Source organism: Pseudophryne corroboree, chromosome 10, assembly GCF_028390025.1.
Source record: "Pseudophryne corroboree isolate aPseCor3 chromosome 10, aPseCor3.hap2, whole genome shotgun sequence".
NCBI classification, from domain to species: Eukaryota; Metazoa; Chordata; class Amphibia; order Anura; family Myobatrachidae; genus Pseudophryne; species Pseudophryne corroboree.
In genome coordinates, this window is record NC_086453.1 from 81,576,722 (window position 1) to 81,602,255 (window position 25,534).

Below are 25,534 nucleotides of genomic sequence, written 5' to 3' on the forward strand. Positions count from 1 at the left end.
GTCTCTTAACCTTTTATAGTGTTTAATATAGGGTAAATCTGTAGGCTTTATCAATTGGGGGCTCGCCCGCTCTTCACATATCTGCACTAGGTAACTTTAGCAGACATTATCGGTCAGCAAAGGGCGGGAAGGTGTTATCCCTCGTAGTGCTGACCAGATAAGCGTCTGCTTAGCTTAGTAAGGAGTGCTGAGGGAATCCGGAACCGGAAGGTAAGAACAGTACGTTATTGTCTTTTAAAACTGTTTAGTTTCTGTTTTGCGTACGTACGCATAAGCACACACACCTGTATTTCTTGTTTAGTAGTATTTGTCCGTATATCATTCTCCTGATTGCCACATACCAGTGATAACGTGCTGAGAGATTTGTTGTTATTAATAGTTAAAAGATAAAAAGTAATATTTAAGGGAATAATTGTAAAAGGCACGCACACAGTCTCGCCTAGAAATACAAGGGAGATTTGGGTGGTGTTCAGTGAATGATTACAATTAAAGATCATTTACATTGATAAACGTGTAGTGTGTTACTGTGGACGTACTTGGTCTGTGTACACGTGTCCTTACAAGGGCAGGGCGTACGCAACGCAAGGGTCGACGCACGGAGCGTATATTACACAACGGAGCGTACGGATATGCCCACATAATACAAACCGCACGATAGTATTGTTTTAGTAGGCAATAAGGAAGTAACGCGATAATAACGCAAATCTATCTCAAATCCAAAAAGTTAAAGTTAAAAGAAAAAACTTTCTCTGTTGCAATTCTTCTGGGTTAGACTATTACTGAATGAAAGGAATTCTGTACAGAAATAAGAGTGTTCGAATGTAAGGGTGTGTATATATATAAGATCTCTCTTTTTTTACGAACGTGGGAACCATAGGCCAGTAGGAAGAGGTACACCAGCGAGAGTGATAGCGTGGGGTGGCTTGGGAGGCGTCCCTTGTTAGTCTCGACATATGTACAGCAGACTCTACTGCTCATAATAACAGACCAGGAGGTCAAGGACCAGGAGGTTCAGGTACAGCAGACTAGAAGTAGAGAGCACAACCGAAGAGGGTTGGTGCGAGACCCATATAGGCCAATAAAGCTCAGGCTGAAGGAATTCGCAGCCGAAATTTTCGATTCCACTGATCGTTCCGCACATAAGATTAGTTGCTTGTGTGCAGATACGATTGTACCGCATGTGATTGTGTGCATTAGCGTGTCTTGAATATTCATAAGAACGCTACTTGCACATTGTTAACGTGATTTGTGTAATTTTTTTTATGTTAAGGGAAGTAGCCTGATCACTCAGGGACATTCCAACGACTGATACTTGCTGGGGAGGGTAACATACTCCCACACGCCCGAGCAAGTAGACGTTCATAGGTGCCCTAGGTTGGGTACGGAACCTCTGGGAACTTTGGTCGCCGTATTGGCCAGCGTGGGCGGGAGTTAAGTTGGCGGACCTCGAGGCAAAACCCCCACCGCAGCCTTACCCCGGACATCTTGGTTTTTGTAAGGGTTGTCGAAGACCCTGATTTGAAGTCAGAGGTAGTGAAAGCAGCACCTGCAAAGATGGGGGCCAGTTGTTCAGGTAAGGGGCGATCAACCGAGGTTCAGGTTGATTTGGTAAACCGACCAATCGGGTCGGCAAGGTATATCATGTGTGAGAAATATGGTCATCACACAGAGATGTTGTGCAATGAATGGGAAAGGATGACTGTGCATGACGGGAAGAAGTTTCCCCGGGTAGGTAGTTTTAACCCAGAAGTATTACAGAATTTAAGGAGAAGAGTTTGCCTGATTAAATCTTCAAGAAGGCGTATTAGACATTATGACTATTTAACATTGTGGCAACAGGAAGGTGAAATACAAAGGGGGTTGGCGCAAGCCACTGGATCTAACCCTATCAGGAAACTGATAGCCACTGCACCCCCACCACCATACATACCTGGAGAGAAATTGGTTGCAGAGAATGGCACACAAGGTTATGATAAATGTATAGAAGTTAAAGATAATGTAACTAAAGTAATTAATGCCAACACTAATCCGTGCAAGTTGTACCCTGTTTTGAACTTTCCCAAGGATTGTGACCAAGAGGATGAGCCCACAACAATATCAGCACTCTCCCTAGCAGCCACCATATCAGAAACAGCAGTGGGCACGACCCAACCCGTAAGATTAGTATCAAAGGCCCCTAGCGGAGGGACAGGTGAGGTCGTATCGACTGGTAAGTACGGCACCATACACTATGCTGAAACCATTTCACCACATGTTGTAGAATCTACTCAGAATTATGTTATTGGACTTAATCCCGTTAGGGTAATAGCAGTGCCAAATGGGAAAACTGAAGCCTCAGGAGCAACTCCTGTCAGGAACATCGCCATGCACTGTCCCTTTTCCCGAGCAGAATTAAGATCAATGATGTCTGAATTCCCTGATCCTAGGAAAGATTTAGTTGCATGTCAAAAGTATATTAGAGAGCTAGGAAATTCTGCAGAGCCAAATAACAAAGATTGGAGGACAGTTTTGAGGGCATGTTTACCCCCCAATGTTGATTCGTTAAAGTTTATCGCTGATTGCAAGTTAGATGAGGAAGTACCATTAACAGACGAGTATAATCAGGATAATGTAAAGAGAATCAACTTACAGTTAGGAGTATATTTTCCTGCAGTAGTAAAGTGGAATAAAATCTTTACAATAAAACAAAAAGAAGGTGAATCCACACCAGAGTATTTTCACCGGGCTCTGCAGGATATGGCTAGGTACACTGGTATAGATGACATTAAAACTAATGTACACCACAGGGAAGTAGCTGTCTCTGTATTAATGGATGGGTTAAAAGAGGTTTTAAGGAATAGAATACAAACCACTAGGCCTGATTGGAGAGGTATGTCGGTGGATGCATTGGGAGAGGCTGCTGCTGGGCATGATCGGAATATCATCAGACACAGGTGGTCACAGAGTGATAAGCTAATGGCTGTGAGCATACAGGCCCTTACTACCCGGCCACCTCAGCCAGAACTGTGACCCCTGTGGGTAAGTCAAGAGGTATAAAATGTTATAATTGCCACAGAGAGGGACACATGGCACGTGATTGTAAGACAAAACAAATACAAAATTCATATCAACCCCCTAGGCAACGACCAGATACGAGATATTGGGATCAAGGACCGCAGGGGCGGAGCTATGAGCCAGATACAGGGGAAACAAAAAGGTATCCCCCACGAAGAGACTGGCAAATCTCTGATAGTTCCCATCTACCCCCACCACAAGTAATTGCTGCCAGTGCAATTCAGGGAGGTCACCATACCCAATAGGGGTGTGGCCATACCTGTAATCTGCAGCCAGTGAAATTAATTGCGAGTCTTGGAAGTGAACCCGAGGTCACAATTGATGTAGCTGGTAAACCATTAAATTTCCTTGTAGATACGGGGGCGGCCAAATCAGTGATAAATTCGACAGTGGGCATCAACTAAAATGTGCTCCCCCATTTTGTTGCAACCAAAAGCCGAAAAGAGCTCGGTAAAGTTTGACAGCCCATCCACAGACCCGTAATACGGGATAAGAAGGAATTCAAATGTATACTTCGCAATACCTCGAAGCTTGATCTAAAACACGTACGGCACGATGATACATGACCCCTCAAACATGGACTCATACATACATGCTTCTACTATCTCACTAGGTCATACCTTTTTCCCACCTTCTTCTCTCCTCCCCTACCCAATCATAGAAATGTATTTACATATGACATATATTTTTCTCTTTTTGAACTGTTTTAGGAAGTGGCAGTTATTGGTGACTGCCAAAGGGTGGACTGTCAAAGTCAGAAAAATATCACGCTGCACATTGCCATATATGCACCTCATGCGTGTGCCCGCTGCACGTGCATGAGCTCTCCCGTGCGTGCGTATACTCGCAGTCGCGTGCACTCGCAGGCGCACGGTATGCGCATTTACGGAAGAGTTTGTGTGCGTCTAGCGGGCGACTCAATCGTTACATATTTTAGTCATATAATGTATTTTGAAGATTATGGTCCCGTTGATAGAATCTGAAAGTTTAGTTAATGTAGCATGTTCAGAGACAAAGAGATCCCTCTTTGTTTGATACGAAGGGTCAGACAGGGGTTACACAGTGGTGTTTAGTATCCATCGGAAGGGTATATAATTAGCAATATTCCGGTGTTGGTTAGAAATGGATTAATCGCTCGTGCGTATAGTTATGACTATAAGAAGTTTATGGACATTTACTATATTTGCAGTTTATTACCCATGCGGCGGGAAACCTGAGTTTCCCTCCCACTTGAGCAGTTTGAAATAGTCACAGCCCACCTGTATGAACCAACCTATGACCTTTTGTTATAATACGGAGACGAGTTCCTGTGTCCAATGAACAATAAGAATGTAGGGACCATTGTACTGTACTGTGTGTAAGTGTATATAAAGACAAGCCGACCTGGGCCAGCTCCACTCTACTCTTCTCAACGGTTCTCATCACTGATAATCGGGAGCTGGATATCCAGAAAGGCGCTTGCGATTGTTTCCCCTTGTGCGTAAGTTCTCTGCAACCATTTTACCTCCTAAATTGTTGTAAGCCATTCTCTCTCTCCTTCCCCTTAAATGTAATAGTGTTGCTATTGTATTTTAACGTGTAGTAATTCTGTTAGATATTTATGTTAGCCTGGTAGTGTATAAACTGTACTGTATATTCTTTTGCAATTGAACGTTCATTCTCTCTCTTAAAGGTGTTAGAACCTTAGACCGGTATTTGAGTGTTTATTATATTTCTAAGGGTTCTCTGAGCGTCTCAGTCGCTCATACAGCTTTTAAACTAACAAGGTTACATTGCGTTGCATCTACACATTATCACTGCATAAAGGTTTACAGTATAAGTACATTACTTATGGTATAGTTATTAAGGTTTAACTCTGTGAGCGTCAGCGCCGCTTGTGATCTCCTCGTGGTCTCGAGCGTCCGCTACGCTGGTAGCGTATCATTACGGTAATCGGCAGCCTATGGTGTGCTTGATACCAACAGCGTATTCTCGCGAGCGTTTGTGTCGCTCGAGCGGCTCGCTCCCGATACAGCGTCCGCTACGCTAAGGGCGTACCCTTAGGGTACCTCGTGCGCCAATTGCGTACTGTGTCTCTTAACCTTTTATAGTGTTTAATATAGGGTAAATCTGTAGGCTTTATCAATTGGGGGCTCGCCCGCTCTTCACATATCTGCACTAGGTAACTTTAGCAGACATTATCGGTCAGCAAAGGGCGGGAAGGTGTTATCCCTCGTAGTGCTGACCAGATAAGCGTCTGCTTAGCTTAGTAAGGAGTGCTGAGGGAATCCGGAACCGGAAGGTAAGAACAGTACGTTATTGTCTTTTAAAACTGTTTAGTTTCTGTTTTGCGTACGTACGCATAAGCACACACACCTGTATTTCTTGTTTAGTAGTATTTGTCCGTATATCATTCTCCTGATTGCCACATACCAGTGATAACGTGCTGAGAGATTTGTTGTTATTAATAGTTAAAAGATAAAAAGTAATATTTAAGGGAATAATTGTAAAAGGCACGCACACAGTCTCGCCTAGAAATACAAGGGAGATTTGGGTGGTGTTCAGTGAATGATTACAATTAAAGATCATTTACATTGATAAACGTGTAGTGTGTTACTGTGGACGTACTTGGTCTGTGTACACGTGTCCTTACAAGGGCAGGGCGTACGCAACGCAAGGGTCGACGCACGGAGCGTATATTACACAATGGAGCGTACGGATATGCCCACATAATACAAACCGCACGATAGTATTGTTTTAGTAGGCAATAAGGAAGTAACGCGATAATAACGCAAATCTATCTCAAATCCAAAAAGTTAAAGTTAAAAGAAAAAACTTTCTCTGTTGCAATTCTTCTGGGTTAGACTATTACTGAATGAAAGGAATTCTGTACAGAAATAAGAGTGTTCGAATGTAAGAGTGTGTATATATATAAGATCTCTCTTTTTTTACGAACGTGGGAACCATAGGCCAGTAGGAAGAGGTACACCAGCGAGAGTGATAGCGTGGGGTGGCTTGGGAGGCGTCCCTTGTTAGTCTCGACATATTATGAGCAGTAGAGTCTGCTGTACATAACAGACCAGGAGGTCAAGGACCAGGAGGTTCAGGTACAGCAGACTAGAAGTAGAGAGCACAACCGAAGAGGGTTGGTGCGAGACCCATATAGGCCAATAAAGCTCAGGCTGAAGGAATTCGCAGCCGAAATTTTCGATTCCACTGATCGTTCCGCACATAAGATTAGTTGCTTGTGTGCAGATACGATTGTACCGCATGTGATTGTGTGCATTAGCGTGTCTTGAATATTCATAAGAACGCTACTTGCACATTGTTAACGTGATTTGTGTAATTTTTTTTATGTTAAGGGAAGTAGCCTGATCACTCAGGGACATTCCAACGACTGATACTTGCTGGGGAGGGTAACATACTCCCACACGCCCGAGCAAGTAGACGTTCATAGGTGCCCTAGGTTGGGTACGGAACCTCTGGGAACTTTGGTCGCCGTATTGGCCAGCGTGGGCGGGAGTTAAGTGGGCGGACCTCGAGGCAAAACCCCCACCGCAGCCTTACCCCGGACATCTTGGTTTTTGTAAGGGTTGTCGAAGACCCTGATTTGAAGTCAGAGGTAGTGAAAGCAGCACCTGCAAAGATGGGGGCCAGTTGTTCAGGTAAGGGGCGATCAACCGAGGTTCAGGTTGATTTGGTAAACCGACCAATCGGGTCGGCAAGGTATATCATGTGTGAGAAATATGGTCATCACACAGAGATGTTGTGCAATGAATGGGAAAGGATGACTGTGCATGACGGGGAGAAGTTTCCCCGGGTAGGTAGTTTTAACCCAGAAGTATTACAGAATTTAAGGAGAAGAGTTTGCCTGATTAAATCTTCAAGAAGGTGTATTAGACATTATGACTATTTAACATTGTGGCAACAGGAAGGTGAAATACAAAGGGGGTTGGCGCAAGCCACTGGATCTAACCCTATCAGGAAACTGATAGCCACTGCACCCCCACCACCATACATACCTGGAGAGAAATTGGTTGCAGAGAATGGCACACAAGGTTATGATAAATGTATAGAAGTTAAAGATAATGTAACTAAAGTAATTAATGCTAACACTAATCCGTGCAAGTTGTACCCTGTTTTGAACTTTCCCAAGGATTGTGACCAAGAGGATGAGCCCACAACAATATCAGCACTCTCCCTAGCAGCCACCATATCAGAAACAGCAGTGGGCACGACCCAACCCGTAAGATTAGTATCAAAGGCCCCTAGCGGAGGGACAGGTGAGGTCGTATCGACTGGTAAGTACGGCACCATACACTATGCTGAAACCATTTCACCACATGTTGTAGAATCTACTCAGAATTATGTTATTGGACTTAATCCCGTTAGGGTAATAGCAGTGCCAAATGGGAAAACTGAAGCCTCAGGAGCAACTCCTGTCAGGAACATCGCCATGCACTGTCCCTTTTCCCGAGCAGAATTAAGATCAATGATGTCTGAATTCCCTGATCCTAGGAAAGATTTAGTTGCATGTCAAAAGTATATTAGAGAGCTAGGAAATTCTGCAGAGCCAAATAACAAAGATTGGAGGACAGTTTTGAGGGCATGTTTACCCCCCAATGTTGATTCGTTAAAGTTTATCGCTGATTGCAAGTTAGATGAGGAAGTACCATTAACAGACGAGTATAATCAGGATAATGTAAAGAGAATCAACTTACAGTTAGGAGTATATTTTCCTGCAGTAGTAAAGTGGAATAAAATCTTTACAATAAAACAAAAAGAAGGTGAATCCACACCAGAGTATTTTCACCGGGCTCTGCAGGATATGGCTAGGTACACTGGTATAGATGACATTAAAACTAATGTACACCACAGGGAAGTAGCTGTCTCTGTATTAATGGATGGGTTAAAAGAGGTTTTAAGGAATAGAATACAAACCACTAGGCATGATTGGAGAGGTATGTCGGTGGATGCATTGGGAGAGGCTGCTGCTGGGCATGATCGGAATATCATCAGACACAGGTGGTCACAGAGTGATAAGCTAATGGCTGTGAGCATACAGGCCCTTACTACCCGGCCACCTCAGCCAGAACTGTGACCCCTGTGGGTAAGTCAAGAGGTATAAAATGTTATAATTGCCACAGAGAGGGACACATGGCACGTGATTGTAAGACAAAACAAATACAAAATTCATATCAACCCCCTAGGCAACGACCAGATACGAGATATTGGGATCAAGGACCGCAGGGGCGGAGCTATGAGCCAGATACAGGGGAAACAAAAAGGTATCCCCCACGAAGAGACTGGCAAATCTCTGATAGTTCCCATCTACCCCCACCACAAGTAATTGCTGCCAGTGCGATTCAGGGAGGTCACCATACCCAATAGGGGTGTGGCCATACCTGTAATCTGCAGCCAGTGAAATTAATTGCGAGTCTTGGAAGTGAACCCGAGGTCACAATTGATGTAGCTGGTAAACCATTAAATTTCCTTGTAGATACGGGGGCGGCCAAATCAGTGATAAATTCGACAGTGGGCATCAACTAAAATGTGCTCCCCCATTTTGTTGCAACCAAAAGCCGAAAAGAGCTCGGTAAAGTTTGACAGCCCATCCACAGACCCGTAATACGGGATAAGAAGGAATTCAAATGTATACTTCGCAATACCTCGAAGCTTGATCTAAAACACGTACGGCACGATGATACATGACCCCTCAAACATGGACTCATACATACATGCTTCTACTATCTCACTAGGTCATACCTTTTTCCCACCTTCTTCTCTCCTCCCCTACCCAATCATAGAAATGTATTTACATATGACATATATTTTTCTCTTTTTGAACTGTTTTAGGAAGTGGCAGTTATTGGTGACTGCCAAAGGGTGGACTGTCAAAGTCAGAAAAATATCACGCTGCACATTGCCATATATGCACCTCATGCGTGTGCCCGCTGCACGTGCATGAGCTCTCCCGTGCGTGCGTATACTCGCAGTCGCGTGCACTCGCAGGCGCACGGTATGCGCATTTACGGAAGAGTTTGTGTGCGTCTAGCGGGCGACTCAATCGTTACATATTTTAGTCATATAATGTATTTTGTAGATTATGGTCCCGTTGATAGAATCTGAAAGTTTAGTTAATGTAGCATGTTCAGAGACAAAGAGATCCCTCTTTGTTTGATACGAAGGGTCAGACAGGGGTTACACAGTGGTGTTTAGTATCCATCGGAAGGGTATATAATTAGCAATATTCCGGTGTTGGTTAGAAACGGATTAATCGCTCGTGCGTATAGTTATGACTATAAGAAGTTTATGGACATTTACTATATTTGCAGTTTATTACCCATGCGGCGGGAAAGCTGAGTTTCCCTCCCACTTGAGCAGTTTGAAATAGTCACAGCCCACCTGTATGAACCAACCTATGACCTTTTGTTATAATACGGAGACGGGTTCCTGTGTCCAATGAACAATAAGAATGTAGGGACCATTGTACTGTACTGTGTGTAAGTGTATATAAAGACAAGCCGACCTGGGCCAGCTCCACTCTACTCTTCTCAACGGTTCTCATCACTGATAATCGGGAGCTGGATATCCAGAAAGGCGCTTGCGATTGTTTCCCCTTGTGCGTAAGTTCTCTGCAACCATTTTACCTCCTAAATTGTTGTAAGCCATTCTCTCTCTCCTTCCCCTTAAATGTAATAGTGTTGCTATTGTATTTTAACGTGTAGTAATTCTGTTAGATATTTATGTTAGCCTGGTAGTGTATAAACTGTACTGTATATTCTTTTGCAATTGAACGTTCATTCTCTCTCTTAAAGGTGTTAGAACCTTAGACCGGTATTTGAGTGTTTATTATATTTCTAAGGGTTCTCTGAGCGTCTCAGTCGCTCATACAGCTTTTAAACTAACAAGGTTACATTGCGTTGCATCTACACATTATCACTGCATAAAGGTTTACAGTATAAGTACATTACTTATGGTATAGTTATTAAGGTTTAACTCTGTGAGCGTCAGCGCCGCTTGTGATCTCCTCGTGGTCTCGAGCGTCCGCTGGTAGCGTATCATTACGGTAATCGGCAGCCTATGGTGTGCTTGATACCAACAGCGTATTCTCGCGAGCGTTTGTGTCGCTCGAGCGGCTCGCTCCCGATACAGTGTCCGCTACGCTAAGGGCGTACCCTTACGGTACCTCGTGCGCCAATTGCGTACTGTGTCTCTTAACCTTTTATAGTGTTTAATATAGGGTAAATCTGTAGGCTTTATCAGTCATTAAAATGGTACCCTTATCTAGGATCTCAATTTCCGTAGATAAGGAGTCTGTCCATGCTGCAACAGCACTATAAACCGAGGCCGACGCCACTGCCGGTCTAAGAATTGTACCTGAATGTGTGTAAATGGACTTCATGGTAACCTCCTGTCTGCGATCAGCAGCATCCTTGAGGGTAGCCGTATCTTGTGATGGCAGCGCTATCTTTTTTGATAAACGTGTTAAAGCCTTGTCCACCTTAGGAGAAGACTCCCATCATATCCTTTCCGTTTGCGGGAAAGGATACGCCATAAGAATCCTTTTGGGAATCTGCAGCCTCTTGTCTGGAGATTCCCAAGCCTTTTCGCACAGCTCGCTCAGCTCATACGAGGATGGAAAAGTGACCTCAGGCTTTTTCACTTTATACATGTGTACCCTCTTGTCAGGGACAGGGGGTTCCTCCGTGATATGCAAAACCTCTTTTATTGCAATAATCATATATCGAATGCCCTTAGCCACTTTTGGCTGTAATTTTGCCTCCTCATAGTCGACACTGGAGTCTGAATCCGTGTCGGTATCTGTGTCCATTATTTGCGACAATGTGCGTTTCTGAGACCCGGAAGGTCCCGGTGACACAGGGACAGGCATGGACTGACTACCTGACTGTTCCCTAACCTCAGCCTTGTCTAATCTCTTGTGTAATAAATTTACACTAGCACTCAAGACATTCCACATCTCCATCCAGTCCGGTGTCGGCGCTGCCGACGGAGATCTGACATTCATACACACACCCTCCTCCTTAGGTGAGCCTTCCACTTCATACATGTCGACACACGCGTACCGACACACCCCACACACACACAGGGAAGCTCTTATCTGAAGACAGTTCCCCACCAGGCCCTTTGGAGAGACAGAGAGAGAGTATGCCAGCACACACCCCAGCGCTATATAACCCAGGCAAAACACAGAATGTTTCCCCAGTAGCGCTGAAATAACTTGTTTTTCGCCAATTATGTGCCCCCCCCCCCCCTCTTGAAAAACCCACTGTCACCTCAGTAAGCAGGGGAGAGTCCGGGGAGCTTCCTCTCAGCGCTGTGCTGTGGAGAAAAATGGCGCTGGTGAGTGCTGAGGGAGAAGCCCCGCCCCCTCGGCGGCGGGCTTCTGTCCCGCTCAAAGTATCCAAAAACATGGCGGGGACTCTTTATATACATGTACAGTGCCCAGCTGTAGATGTATATATGTGTTTATGCTATAATAGAGGTTTATATTGCTGCCCGGGGCGCCCCCCCTGCGCCCTGCACCCTTACAGTGACCGGAGTGTGTGAGGTGTGTGGGAGCAATGGCGCGCAGATCACAAAGTCTTCTGCCGCCTGTGAAGCCTTCTTTCTTCTCATACTCACCCGGTTTCTATCTTCTGGCTCTGCGAGGAGGACGGCGGATCGGCTCTGGGACGAACTCCAGGGTGAGACCTGTGTTCCGACTCCCTCTGGAGCTAATGTTGTCCAGTAGCCTAAGAAACAGGACCTTGAAACTCAGAGAAGTAGGGCTGTTTATCTCTCCTCAGTCCCACGATGCAGGGAGTCTGTTGCCAGCAGTGCTCCCTGAAAATAAAAAACCTAATTAAAAAACTTTCTTAGCAGGAAACTCAGGAGAGCTCCCTGCAGTGCACCCATCTCCTCTGGGCACAGTATCAAACTGAGGTCTGGAGGAGGGGCATAGAGGGAGGAGCCAGTGCACACCCAGAGTCAAAGTCTTTCTTAAAGTTCCCATGTCTCCTGCGGAGCCCGTCTATCCCCATGGTCCTTACGGAGTCCCCAGCATCCTCTAGGACGTTAGAGAAAATAAGATTTTACTTACCGCTAAATCTATTTCTCGTAGTCCGTAGTGGATGCTGGGGACTCCGTAAGGACCATGGGGAATAGACGGGCTCCGCAGGAGACAGGGCACTCTAAGAAAGAATTAGGACTACTGGTGTGCACTGGCTCCTCCCTCTATGTCCCTCCTCCAGACCTCAGTTAAGGAAACTGTGCCCGGAAGAGCTGACAGTACAAGGAAAGGATTTTGGAATCCAGGGCAAGACTCATACCAGCCACACCAATCACACCGTATAACTTGTGATAACTTACCCAGTTAACAGTATGAACAACAACAGAGCCTCAGACAACCTGACGCAAACATAACATAACCCTTAGTTAAGCAATAACTATATACAAGTATTGCAGAAGAAGTCCGCACTTGGGACGGGCGCCCAGCATCCACTACGGACTACGAGAAATAGATTTACCGGTAAGTAAAATCTTATTTTCTCTAACGTCCTAGTGGATGCTGGGGACTCTGTAAGGACCATGGGGATTATACCAAAGCTCCCAAACGGGCGGGAGAGTGCGGATGACTCTGCAGCACCGAATGAGCAAACACAAGGTCCTCCTCAGCCAGGGTATCAAACTTGTAGAATTTAGCAAACGTGTTTGAACCAGACCAAGTAACTGCTCGGCAAAGCTGTAATGCCGAGACCCCTCGGGTAGCCGCCCAAGAAGAGCCCACCTTCCTTCTGGAATGGGCTTTTACAGATTTTGGATGCGGCAATCCAGCCGCAGAATGAGCCTGCTGAATCGTGTTACAGATCCAGCGAGCAATAGTTTGCTTTGAAGCAGGAGCACCCAGCTTGTTGGATGCATACAGGATAAACAGCGAGTCAGTTTTCCTGACTCCAGCCGTTCTGGCTACATAAATCTTCAAAGCCCTGACTACATCTAGTAACTTGGAATCCTCCACGTCACGAGTAGCCGCAGGCACCACAATAGGTTGGTTCAAATAAAAAGATGACACCACCTTTGGCAGAAATTGCGGACGAGTCCGTAATTCTGCCCTGTCCATATGGAAAACCAGATAGGGGCTTTTACATGACAAAGCCGCCAATTCTGACACACGCCTAGCCGAAGCTAAGGCCAATAGCATGACCACTTTCCACGTGAGATACTTTAACTCCACGGTCTTAAGTGGCTCAAACCAGTGAGATTTCAGGAAACTCAACACCACGTTAAGATCCCAAGGTGCCACTGGTGGCACAAAAGGGGGCTGAATATGCAGCACTCCCTTCACAAACGTCTGAACCTCAGGAAGAGAAGCCAGTTCCTTTTGAAAGAAAATGGATAGGGCCGAAATCTGGACCTTTATGGACCCTAATTTTAAGCCCATAGTCACTCCCGACTGTAGGAAGTGAAGGAACCGGCCCAGCTGTAATTCCTCTGTAGGGGCCTTCCTGGCCTCACACCAAGCAACATATTTTCGCCATATACGGTGATAATGTTTTGCTGTCACGGCCTTCCTAGCCTTTATCAGCGTAGGAATAACTTCATCCGGAATGCCTTTTTCCGCTAGTATCCAGCGTTCAACCACCATGCCGTCAAACGCAGCCGCGGTAAGTCTTGGAACAGACAGGGCCCCTGTTGCAACAGATCCTGTCTGAGAGGTAGAGGCAATGGGTCCTCTGTGAGCATTTCTTGCAGTTCCGGGTACCAAGTCCTCCTTGAACAATCCGGAACAATGAGTATTGTTCTCACTCCTCTTTTTCTTACGATTCTCAGCACCTTGGGTATGAGAGGAAGAGGAGGAAACACATAGACCGACTGGAACACCCACGGTGTTACTAGTGCGTCCACAGCTATCGCCTGAGGGTCTCTTGACCTGGCGCAATACTTTTGTAGCTTTTTGTTGAGGCGGGATGCCATCATGTCCACCTGTGGCAGTTCCCATCGATTTGTAATCTGTGTGAAGACTTCTTGATGAAGTCCCCACTCTCCCGGGTGGAGGTCGTGCCTGCTGAGGAAGTCTGCTTCCCAGTTGTCCACTCCCGGAATGAACACTGCTGACAGTGCTTGCACGTGATTCTCCACCCAACGAAGAATCCTGGTGGCTTCTGCCATCGCCACCCTGCTTCATGAGCCACTGCGGTGATGTTGTCTAATTGAATCAGCACCGGTTGGTTGCGAAGCAGAGGCTCCGCTTGACTCAGGGCGTTGTATATGGCCCTTAGTTCCAGGATATTGATGTGCAGACAAGCCTCTTGACTTGACCACAGCCCTTGGAAGTTTCTTCCCTGAGTGACTGCCCCCCACCCTCGGAGGCTTGCATCCGTGGTCACCAGGACCCAGTCCTGTATGCCGAACCTGCGGCCCTCGAGAAGGTGAGCCCTCTGCAGCCACCACAGAAGAGATACCCTGGCCCTGGGGGATAGGGTGATCAGCCGATGCATCTGAAGATGCGATCCGGACCACTTGTCCAACAGATCCCACTGAAAGTTCCTCGCATGGAACCTGCCGAAGGGAATGGCTTCGTATGACGCCACCATCTTTCCCAGGACTCGCGAGCATTGATGCACCGACACCTGTTTTGGTTTTAAGAGGTCTCTGACCAGAGTCACGAGCTCCTGGGCCTTCTCCTCCGGGAGAAACACCTTCTTCTGGTCTGTGTCCAGAATCATGCCCAGGAAGGGCAGTCTCGTCGTAGGAATCAGCTGCGACTTTGGAATATTCAGAATCCAGCCGTGCTGTTGTAACACCTCCCGAGAGTGTGCTACGCTGATCAGCAACTGCTCTCTGGACCTCGCCTTTATGAGGAGATCGTCAAAGTATGGGATAATTGTGACTCCTTGCTTTCGCAGGAGCACCATCATTTCCGCCATTACCTTGGTAAATATTCTTGGTGCCGTGGACAGACCAAACGGCAACGTCTGGAATTGGTAATGACAGTCCTGTACCACAAATCTGAGGTACTCCTGATGAGGTGGATAAATGGGGACATGCAGGTAAGCATCCTTTATGTCCAGAGACACCATAAAATCCCCCTCTTCCAGGCTTGCGATGACCGCTCTCAGCGATTCCTTCTTGAACTTGAACCTTTTCAGGTAAATGTTCAGGGATTTTAAATTCAATATGGGTCTGACCGAACCGTCCGGTTTCGGAACCACAAACATTGTGGAATAGTAACCCCTTCCCTGTTGAGGGAGGGGAACCTGTACCACCACCTGCTAGAGATATAATTTGTGAATTGCCGCTAACACTACTTCCCTATCTATGGGGGAAGCTGGCAGGGCCGATTTGAGGTAACGGTGAGGGGGCATCACTTCGAATTCCAGCTTGTATCCCTGAGACACAATCTGTATAGCCCAGAGATCCACCTGTGAGCGAACCCACTGGTGGCTGAAATTTCGGAGACGCGCCCCCACGGCTCCTGGCTCCACCTGTGGAGCCCCAGCGTCATGCGGTGGATTTTGTGGAAGCCGGGGAGGACTTCTGTTCCTGGGAACTAGCTGTATTGTGCAGCTTCTTTCCTCTACCCCTGCCTCTGGCAAGAAAAGACGCACCTCGGACTTTCTTGCCTCTGTGCGATCGAAAGGACTGCATTTGGTAATACGGTGCTTTCTTAGGTTGTGAGGGAAAATATGGCAAAAAATTTGACTTCCCAGCCGTAGCTGTGGAAACTAGGTCCGAGAGACCATCCCCAAACAATTCCTCACCCTTATAAGGTAAAACCTCCATGTGCTTTTTTGAGTCGGCATCACCTGTCCATTGCCGAGTCCACAGGACCCTTCTGGCAGAAATTGACATTGCATTTATTCTAGAGCCCAGTAGGCAAATGTCTCTCTGGGCATCCCTCATATATAGGACAGCGTTTTTATATGCCCCAGGGTCAGTAATATAGTATCCTTGTCCAAGGTATCAAGTTCCTCAGACAGAGTATCTGTCCATGCTGCTACAGCACTACACATCCAGGCCGACGCAATTGCCGGCCTCAGTGGGGTACCTGAATGTGTATAAACGGACTTCAGGATACCTTCCTGCTTCCTATCCGCAGGATCTTTTAGGGAGGCTGTATCCTGTGACGGCAGGGCCACCTTCTTAGATAAGCGTGTCAAAGCTTTGTCTACCCTGGGGGAGGATTCCCAGCGTAACCTGTCCGTTGGCGGGAAAGGATACGCCATAAGCAACCGTTTGGAAATCTGCACTTTCCTATCAGGAGAATCCCAAGCTTTTTCACATAACTCATTTAACTCATGTGAAGGGGGAAAAGTCACTTCTTGCCTTTTTTCCCCAAACATATAAACCCTCTTGTCAGAGACCGGGTTTACCTCTGAAATGTGCAATACATCCTTCATTGCTATAATCATGTAGCGGATGGCTTTAGCCATTTTAGGCTGCAACTTTGCATCATAGCCATCGACACTGGAGTCAGAATCCGTGTCGATATCTGTGTCAACAATCTGGGATAGTGGGCGCTTCTGAGACCCTGACGGCCTCTGCGCTGTAGGATCAGGCATGGGTTGAGACCCTGACTGTCCCAAGGCTTCAGCTTTATCCAACCTTTTATGCAGGGAATTAACATTATCGTTTAAAACCTTCCACATATCCATCCAATCGGGTGTCGGCGGCGACCCCACATTCATTTGTTCTTGCTCTGCTTCCACATAGCCTTCCTCGTCAAACATGCCGACACAAGCGTACCGACACACCACACACACACAGGGGATGCTCTATTTGAAGACAGTTCCCCCACTAGGCCTTTTGGAGAGACAGAGTATGCCAGCACACACCCCAGCGCTATATGACCCAGGAATGACACAGTAACTTAGTGTTAACCCAGTAGCTGCTGTATATACTGTTTTTGCGCCAAATTTATGTGCCCCCCTCTCTTTTTACCCTCTTCTACCGTGATTCTGCAGGGGAGAGCCTGGGGAGCTTCCTCTCAGCGGAGCTGTGGAGAGAAAATGGCGCTGGTGAGTGCTGAGGAAGAAGCCCCGCCCCCTCAGCGGCGGGCTTCTGTCCCGCGATTTTGTGTAAAATAATGGCGGGGGCTCATGCATATATACAGTGCCCAGCTGTATATATGCTCTATTATGCCAGGAGGTACTCAATTGCTGCCCAGGGCGCCCCCCCCTGCGCCCTGCACCCTACAGTGACCGGAGTGTGCGGGTTTAATGTGGGAGCAATGGCGCACAGCTGCAGTGCTGTGCGCTACCTCATATGAAGACAGGAGTCTTCTGCCGCCGATTTTGAAGTCTTTTTGCTTCTCTCGCCGGCTTCTGTCTTCTGGCTCTGCGAGGGGGATGGCGGCGCGGCTCCGGGATCGGGCGACCAAGGGTGAGTTCCTGTGTTCGATCCCTCTGGAGCTAATGGTGTCCAGTAGCCTAAGAAGCACGACATATCCGCAGTTAGTAGGTTTGCTTCTCTCCCCTCAGTCCCACGTAGCAGAGAGTCTGTTGCCAGCAGATCTCTCTGAAAATAAAAAATCCTAATAAAATACTTTCTTATTAGCAAGCTCAGGAGAGCTCACTAAAGTGCACCCAGCTCTGTCCGGGCACAGATTCTAACTGTGGTCTGGAGAAGGGACATAGAGGGAGGAGCCAGTGCACACCAGTAGTCCTAATTTTTTCTTAGAGTGCCCTGTCTCCTGCGGAGCCCGTCTATTCCACATGGTCCTTACGGAGTCCCCAGCATCCACTAGGACGTTAGAGAAATAACTTATACTTAAGGTCCGTACAAATTAGACAATGTCGCTCTGTGAGCGACGTCGTCTAATGTTTCCCCTCCCGGGGTGGGCCGGCCGGTCGGCGGCCGAATGTACACACTGAGCGATATGACCCCTCATATTGCTCAGTGACGTCATGCCTTCACCAGCCCTGCATACAGCTCCTGGACGACAGTCCAGAACCTGCATGCATGCACTGGCGACAGCGACGATCGTTGCCGACCCACGGGGCCGCGCATCGGTCTCCGCTGGCGGCATACACACTTGCCAATAAAATGAGCGACGTCGCTCAGGGAGGGGGAAAATGAGCGATGTCGCTCATTTTATCGGCAAGTGTGTATGGGCCTTAAGGTGCATGAGCAGCTGCAAGTATAATGTAAACATAGTAAACTTTAGGTAGTGTATACAGAAACACAAATATTTGTTCATATTACTTGGTGTCTTTTCATATCGGATCTTGCCTTTAAGGTGAGGTGAATGAAGCAAGATACATCACAAAAGGACACTTATCCCTGTACAAGAGGATCTGTACACTGACATTCCATATCAATACCAGGGAATGACAACTGGTAAGTATACAGTGCCCTATATTAAAATAAACGTTTTGGTTTTTTTCACGCTGTCGCTGGATAAGAAACATTTCAGTTTCAGAGATGTAGCATTGTTCTTAAACTGTGACCGTCTTTCCAAGCACGTCTCCAGGAGACAGGTTCACCTTATATGTTTCTTTTGAAACCTTCATCATTTAACTTTAGACAGATAGTCACACCAGCCCTGCAGGGCATATTCTGTGGATCTATTCCCAGAAAGTCATGTGAGGTAAAAATGTTCTACACAGTCACAGAATTATGGATCCAACAGACTCGTAATGGGCTGGTAACCGAGTGTCTCACTCTGACCTACATATAACTACTTGTAATAGGAATCACTCGCTGCAAATAGGGATATGGCGAAACTCCTGTAGGAATGTGTTTAACCAAAGATGGGTGGAGGCCACAGGCCTTCCTGGAATCAGCACACTCCCTATGTACTGCTCATCAAATGCATTGTATTACAAACGTGCCAATATACACCTGGGGCGGGGGAATTATCCTTTCACCGGTCACAGCCAGCACAGCGTTACGAGAGGTAATTGCGGATGCTGGTGTGCACTCTGTCTTGTTTTGAACTACAGGTAATGCAGCTACAAATGGACGAGTCTCTTTGGCAGCAATATATAAGATGGTACAAATGATCTAACAGTGCACTGTGGGCCTAATTCAGATGTGACTGACGCCAAATACCAATGTTCAGTATTTTGTGCATGCGTCGGACCTGTACTGCAGTACGGGTCTGCAACGTCGGATCCATATCGGCAGCAGTGACTGACAGTCTGCTGCCACTGTGGGAAAGTGACCAGGCCAGGCTCTCCATCGGAAGAGATTTCCTGGCCTCTTTGTTGTAGTTGGGCGGCCGGCTTGTGCAACCCCATGGGTCACACAGCCGGCCGATGGTGTCGCAGATGATCAGACTTCTGCTGTATTAACGTGTTAGTGCCACCGCTGCTGCTTCCATGTAAGCAGCGGCAACAGCAACGCCAACCACATCTGAATCAGGTCCAGTGAGCAAGCTCCGGACATATTCATGTACAGGGTGAGCATGCTTGGAAGGTTTGTGATGGGAGCTGGTGATATTGCTCCAGGCACGGAGTACAGTGCATAATAATGTTAGATATGGTGCCAAGTTCCCTTTGAAATTCTCCTTTTGCACTCAAGCAAAAGCCACGCAGTATTTCATACACCTCACATAAAGCTGTAAAGAGCTATGGCATATGCTGGAGCTATACAGATAAAGGTTTACAATAACAATATTTAAATATGTAAAACAATTCCCTCAATGCAACCTAACAGTCCAGGTTTTAAGGATATCCAGCCTTGAGCAAAGGTGGCTCAATTACTGTAGTACCTCAGAACCTGGATTGTTAGGGTGCCTTGAGTACAGAGTTTGAGAACCACTGACCCAGACTGAACAAGAGCCACCAATGTGGAATCCCAACTATTAGACTAATTCTGGGTGGACCGCTTACCATGGCACTGAAAACATTCTCCAGGAGCTTGTTTAGTGAATATTCGCTGGCTGTGCTTTCACGGGACATCACTATTAGATTAATGCTATAAAAACAGAAATAAAATGCATGAAGGGCGAGTAATAAACAGCTGTGGTGCTGACAGAAAAGCCAGTGGGATAGTGCATGTAAAGGAGCGAAGCCAACGAAGGTCATACACAGACATTGCATGTAGGTGGCAATTGTACTTAACCATGACAACCAACAGGAAGTGTGGTAAACTGACCAACTTGCCGACATATGGTAATACTTGATTGGTTGGTATGTGCTCTCTACATTGGATACAAGTGTATTCAGCAAGCAGCTTTGTGTAGCATCCTAGAGCTATGAGGCAAGTTTCTGATCATTGGTAAAAAGCACAGAAGGACATTCTAAACACAAATATATGCAATGAAAGTTGCTGGAAGTTTGTACCTAAATGCAATGTTAGTAAATAGCAATAAGCATCAGCATAAGTAGTTGGAGATACTTTGTAGCTATTAACAGAGAAAGCTCTGTCGGTCATAAAAGGACTGTAACAGTGCTCGTCACAGGGTGAATTGTTATGAAGTTTAGGAAACTACCCCCAAATATACGTAGATGCCAAAATTGTGAGAAGGCAGCAGCAGCGCTTAATTGATAGCTATGCATTTCACGTGACATGTACAGGTTCTGTTCAAAGACATTTTATTGGTTATCGGGTGAGACTACTACCACACTCAGGGGGTAATTCTGAATTGATCGCAGCAGGATTTGTGTTAGCAGTTGGGCAAAACCATGTGCACTGCAGGGGGAGCAGATGTAACATGTTCAGAGAGAGTTAGATTTGGGTGTGGTGTGTTCAAACTGAAATCTAAATTGCAGTGTAAAAATCAAGCAGCCAGTATTTACCCTGCACAGAAACAAAATAACCCACCCAAATCTAACTCTCTCTGCACATGTTATATCTGCCTCCCCTGCAGTGCACATGGTTTTGCCCAACTGCTAACAAAAATCCTGCTGCGATCAACTCAGAATTACCCCCTCAATGTGAAGTGGCTCCACGCGCAGTATAGTATCACGATAATGATGATCCCATCAAAAATTCAAAGATCATTATTGGAAAACGCCCTCTATGTACTAATGTGTGCACAGTCATCTTATAGATGCAGTACTGGCGTTACCGGGAATTCTGGATTTACTTGATCACTTGGACAGAGTACTGAAAAGCTGGATCTCATCCCATTAAGCCTCCAATGGGTGTTGCCAAGTTCACAATGAACCTTTAAGGTTGCCCAGTACATGCCAGCCAGTCAAAACATTGGCTTGTATAACTTCTACATTTTTCCCACATGACCCAACAGACGGCTGCAAATTATTCACACTCAGCAACACTGTCATAACAGCACCGTTCATACAGTGCACTGAACATATATAAAATCAGTCATTTATCTAGCACAGTCTTCTAAATGACAGTTTTAAGCTGATTGGTTACTTTGGGCATAAACTCCAATTTATCTCACTCCAAAGTTTGAGACATCTCCCCTCAAATATGCGCATGCTCTATTCTGTGAACATACACTGAAGAATTAATGTGTTGCAGTATCACAAATGTATGCCAAACCTGCATCTCTGGTGCCCCAACACAAAAAACAACTGCTATCACTTTCAGCTGCATAAATATTTTTTATTTATGGCATTAAATCAAAATGATTTAAAAAAAAAAAAAAAAAAAAGAATGCACTCGGGAAGTAACACATCACTATGGGTGTGTACACATGGTGAGATTTTTTCTTCCGATTCTGACTATATAGTCAGAATCGGAAGAAAAGTTAGTGCAGATCGCAAGGTGACAGCCACCTTGCGATCCCGATTTGATGCCGCGTGGTCGGCATCGAAAGAAAAGATAGACTGTACAGGCAAGTCAATTTTGACTATCTCTATAGAAGAGATAGTCAAAATTGAAACTCAGCCAAAATCGCACATAGTCAGTATCGCAAGCACACTCATTATGTGCTTGCGATACTGACTATGTGCCAACCCGGCCCCTGTCGCACAGTGAGAATCGGGCATAGCCCGAATCTCACCAAGGGGGTAATTCCAAGTTGATTGCAGCATCAAATTTGTTAGCAGTTGGGCAAAACCATGTGCACTGCAGGTGGGGCAGATGTAACATGTGCAGAGAGAGTTAGATTTGGGTGGGGTGTGTTCAAACTGAAATCTAAATTGCAGTGTAAAAATAAAGCAGCCAGTATTTACCCTGCACAGAAACAAAATAACCCACCCAAATCTAACTCTCTCTGCACATGTTATATCTGCCCCCCTACAGTGCACATGGTTTTACCCAACTGCTAACAAATTTGATGCTGCGATCAACTCGGAATTACCCACCATGTACACCAATTACACCCTAACTTTATTCTGCAATGTTACATTTTTTTATTTTTTCAAATATCTGTACTTTATGTGGTTTATAATACAACCTATATTTTGAGTGATGCGCTACATTTAGATTATTTTATATTGGATTTGATGCGTTTTTCTACAATGAATTTATTAAAATGTACTAGTCTTAAGGTGGGTACACACTTGCCGATAGAGTAAACAACATAGCTAATTTTGCCCTTCTTGAGCGACGTTTTTTACCATATCGACTAGTGAGTATGCTGCAGAAAGACGGGCAATGCGCGGCCCCGTGGGTCGTCAGCGACCATCGCTGTCAAACATGCATGCAGCTAAATTTGGACTGTTGTCCAAAAACTGCATGCACAGCCTGGGCGATATCGTTTGTATATTGCTCAGTGTTTACGCACTGCCGCCGACCGCCCCGGCAGGGAAGGAAACACACTAGGCGTCGCTCATAGAGCACATTGCCTAGTGTGTACCCACCTTTAGATATGATTGCCATGCAAACAGATGTAAATAGGGATGCAGTGGGAGAGGCGGTCTGGATCCAAAGCTGGGTACACATGGGACGATTTTTGTGAACGATGTGGCAGATGTGATGGATCGGAACGACTCTTTGTTAAAATTGTCAAGTGTATACGCATTACGTCGCTGACTTTGCACACTCCCCCGCGTCGTCAACAACATTGCAACATCTAATGTGTAGCCAGCTTTAAAAGATCCACAGCCTAAGGGCCATGTATCAAACCTTCGAAAGAGTATACCTGCCTACTTTTGATGTTTCCTCTCCAGAAGATACATGGACAGGAGATGCAAGTAGGAGGTGATGGGGGTGGGACCTGACTATTGCATAAGTAGGCCACACCTCCATAGTTACAAAATGCAGCGAATCACGGACATTTGAATAAGGGGCAGAGCCAAAATGACACACTTACCATAGAATCTTGGGGGTCATTCCGAGTTGTTCGCTCGCAAGCTGCTTTTAGCAGCTTTGCACACGCTAAGCCGCCGCCTACTGGGAGTGAATCTTAGCTTATCAAAATTGCGAACGAAAGATTAGCAGATTTGCGAAGACACTTCTTAGCAGTTTCTGAGTAGCTCCACACTAACTCGGCATCTGCGATCAGTTCAGTCAGTTTCGTTCCTGGTTTGACGTCACAAACACACCCAGCGTTCGCCCAGACACTCCTCCGTTTCTCCAGCCACTCCCGCGTTTTTCCCAGAAACGGTAGCGTTTTTTCACACACACCCATAAAACGGCCAGTTTCCGCCCAGAAACACCCACTTCCTGTCAATCACATTACGATTACCAGAACAAAGAAAAAACCTTGTAATGCCGTGAGTAAAAATAAGATTTTACTTACCGATAAATCTATTTCTCGTAGTCCGTAGTGGATGCTGGGGACTCCGTCAGGACCATGGGGATATAGCGGCTCCGCAGGAGACAGGGCACAATAATAAAAGCTTTAGGATCAGGTGGTGTGCACTGGCTCCTCCCCCTATGACCCTCCTCCAAGCCTCAGTTAGGATACTGTGCCCGGACGAGCGTGCATAATAAGGAAGGATATTGAATCCCGGGTAAGACTCATACCAGCCACACCAATCACACCGTACAACCTGTGATCTGAACCCAGTTAACAGTATGATAACAACGAAGGAGCCTCTGAAAAGATGGCTCACAACAAGAATAACCCGATTTTTGTAACAATAACTATGTACAAGTATTGCAGACAATCCGCACTTGGGATGGGCGCCCAGCATCCACTACGGACTACGAGAAATAGATTTATCGGTAAGTAAAATCTTATTTTCTCTGACGTCCTAGTGGATGCTGGGGACTCCGTCAGGACCATGGGGATTATACCAAAGCTCCCAAACGGGCGGGAGAGTGCGGATGACCCTGCAGCACCGAATGAGAGAACTCCATGTCCTCCTCAGCCAGGGTATCAAATTTGTAGAATTTAGCAAACGTGTTTTCCCCTGACCAAGTAACTGCTCGGCAAAGTTGTAAAGCCGAGACCCCTCGGCAGTCGCCCAAGATGAGCCCCCTTCCTTTTGGAATGGGCTTTTACCGATTTTGGCTGTGGCAGGCCTGCCACAGAATGTGTAAACTGAATTGTATTACAAATCCAGCGAGCAATCGTCTGCTTAGAAGCAGGAGCACCCATCTTGTTGGGTGCATACAGGCTAAACAGCGAGTCAGATTTTCTGACTCCAGCCTTCCTGGAAACATATTTTTCAGGGCCCTGACAACGTCAAGTAACTTGGAGTCCTCCAAGTCCCTAGTACCCGCAGGTACCACAATAGGTTGGTTCATGTGAAAAACAGAAAACACCTTAAGGAGAAATTGAGGACGAGTCCTCAATTCTGCCCTGTCAGAATGAAAAATTAAGTAAGGGCTTTATATATGATAAAGCCGCCAATTCTGACACACGCCTGGCTGAAGCCAGGGCTAATAGCATCGTCACCTTCCATGTGAGATATTTTAAGTCCACAGTGGTGAGTGGTTCAAACCAATGTGACTTTAGGAAACTCAAAACAACATTGAGATCCCAAGGTGCCACTGGGGCACAAAAGGAGGCTGTATATGCAGTACCCCTTTCACAAACATCTGAACGTCAGGCACTAAAGCCAGTTCTTTCTGGAAGAAATTCGACAGGGCCGAAATTTGAACCTTAATGGACCCTAATTTTAGGCCCATAGACAGTCCTGTTTTCAGGAAATGTATGAAACGACCCAGTTGAAATTCCTCTGTAGGGGCCTTCTTGGCCTCACACCACGCAACATATCTTCGCCAAATGCGGTGAAAATGTTTTGCGGTTACATCCTTCCTGTCTTCGACCAGGGTAGGGATGACTTCATCTGGAATGCCCTTTCAGGATCCGGCGTTCAACCGCCATGCCGTCAAACGCGGCCGCGGTAAGTCTTGGAACAGACAAGGCCCCTGCTGGAGCAGGTCCTTTCTTAAAGGTAGAGGCCACGGGTCTTCCGTGAACATCTCTTGAAGTTTCGGGTACCAAGTCCTTCTTGGCCAATCCGGAACCACGAGTATCATTCTTACTCATCTCCCTCTTATGATTCTCAGTACTTTTTGTATGAGAGGCATAGGAGGGAACACATACTCTGACTGGTACATCCACAGTGTTACCAGAGCGTCCACCGCTATTGCCTGAGGGTCCCTTGACCTGGCGCAATATCTAGTTTTTTGTTCAGGCGGGACGCCATCATGTCCACCTTTGGTTTTTCACAACGGTTTACAA

At 46.2% G+C, this 25,534-nt stretch overlaps 1 protein-coding gene across 4 annotated transcripts in view; it reads right to left on the bottom strand.

Moving 5' to 3' along the window:
- The window catches only part of FUZ (fuzzy planar cell polarity protein), a 322,221-nt gene that overhangs the window by 258,353 nt on the left and 38,334 nt on the right, over positions 1-25,534 (bottom strand). For all 4 annotated transcript variants that reach the window (XM_063942537.1, XM_063942538.1, XM_063942536.1 and 1 more), the window contains exon 3: positions 19,872-19,956. In XM_063942537.1, coding sequence (XP_063798607.1) covers positions 19,872-19,956 — 85 coding nt within the window. The remainder of the gene's footprint in view (positions 1-19,871; positions 19,957-25,534) is intronic.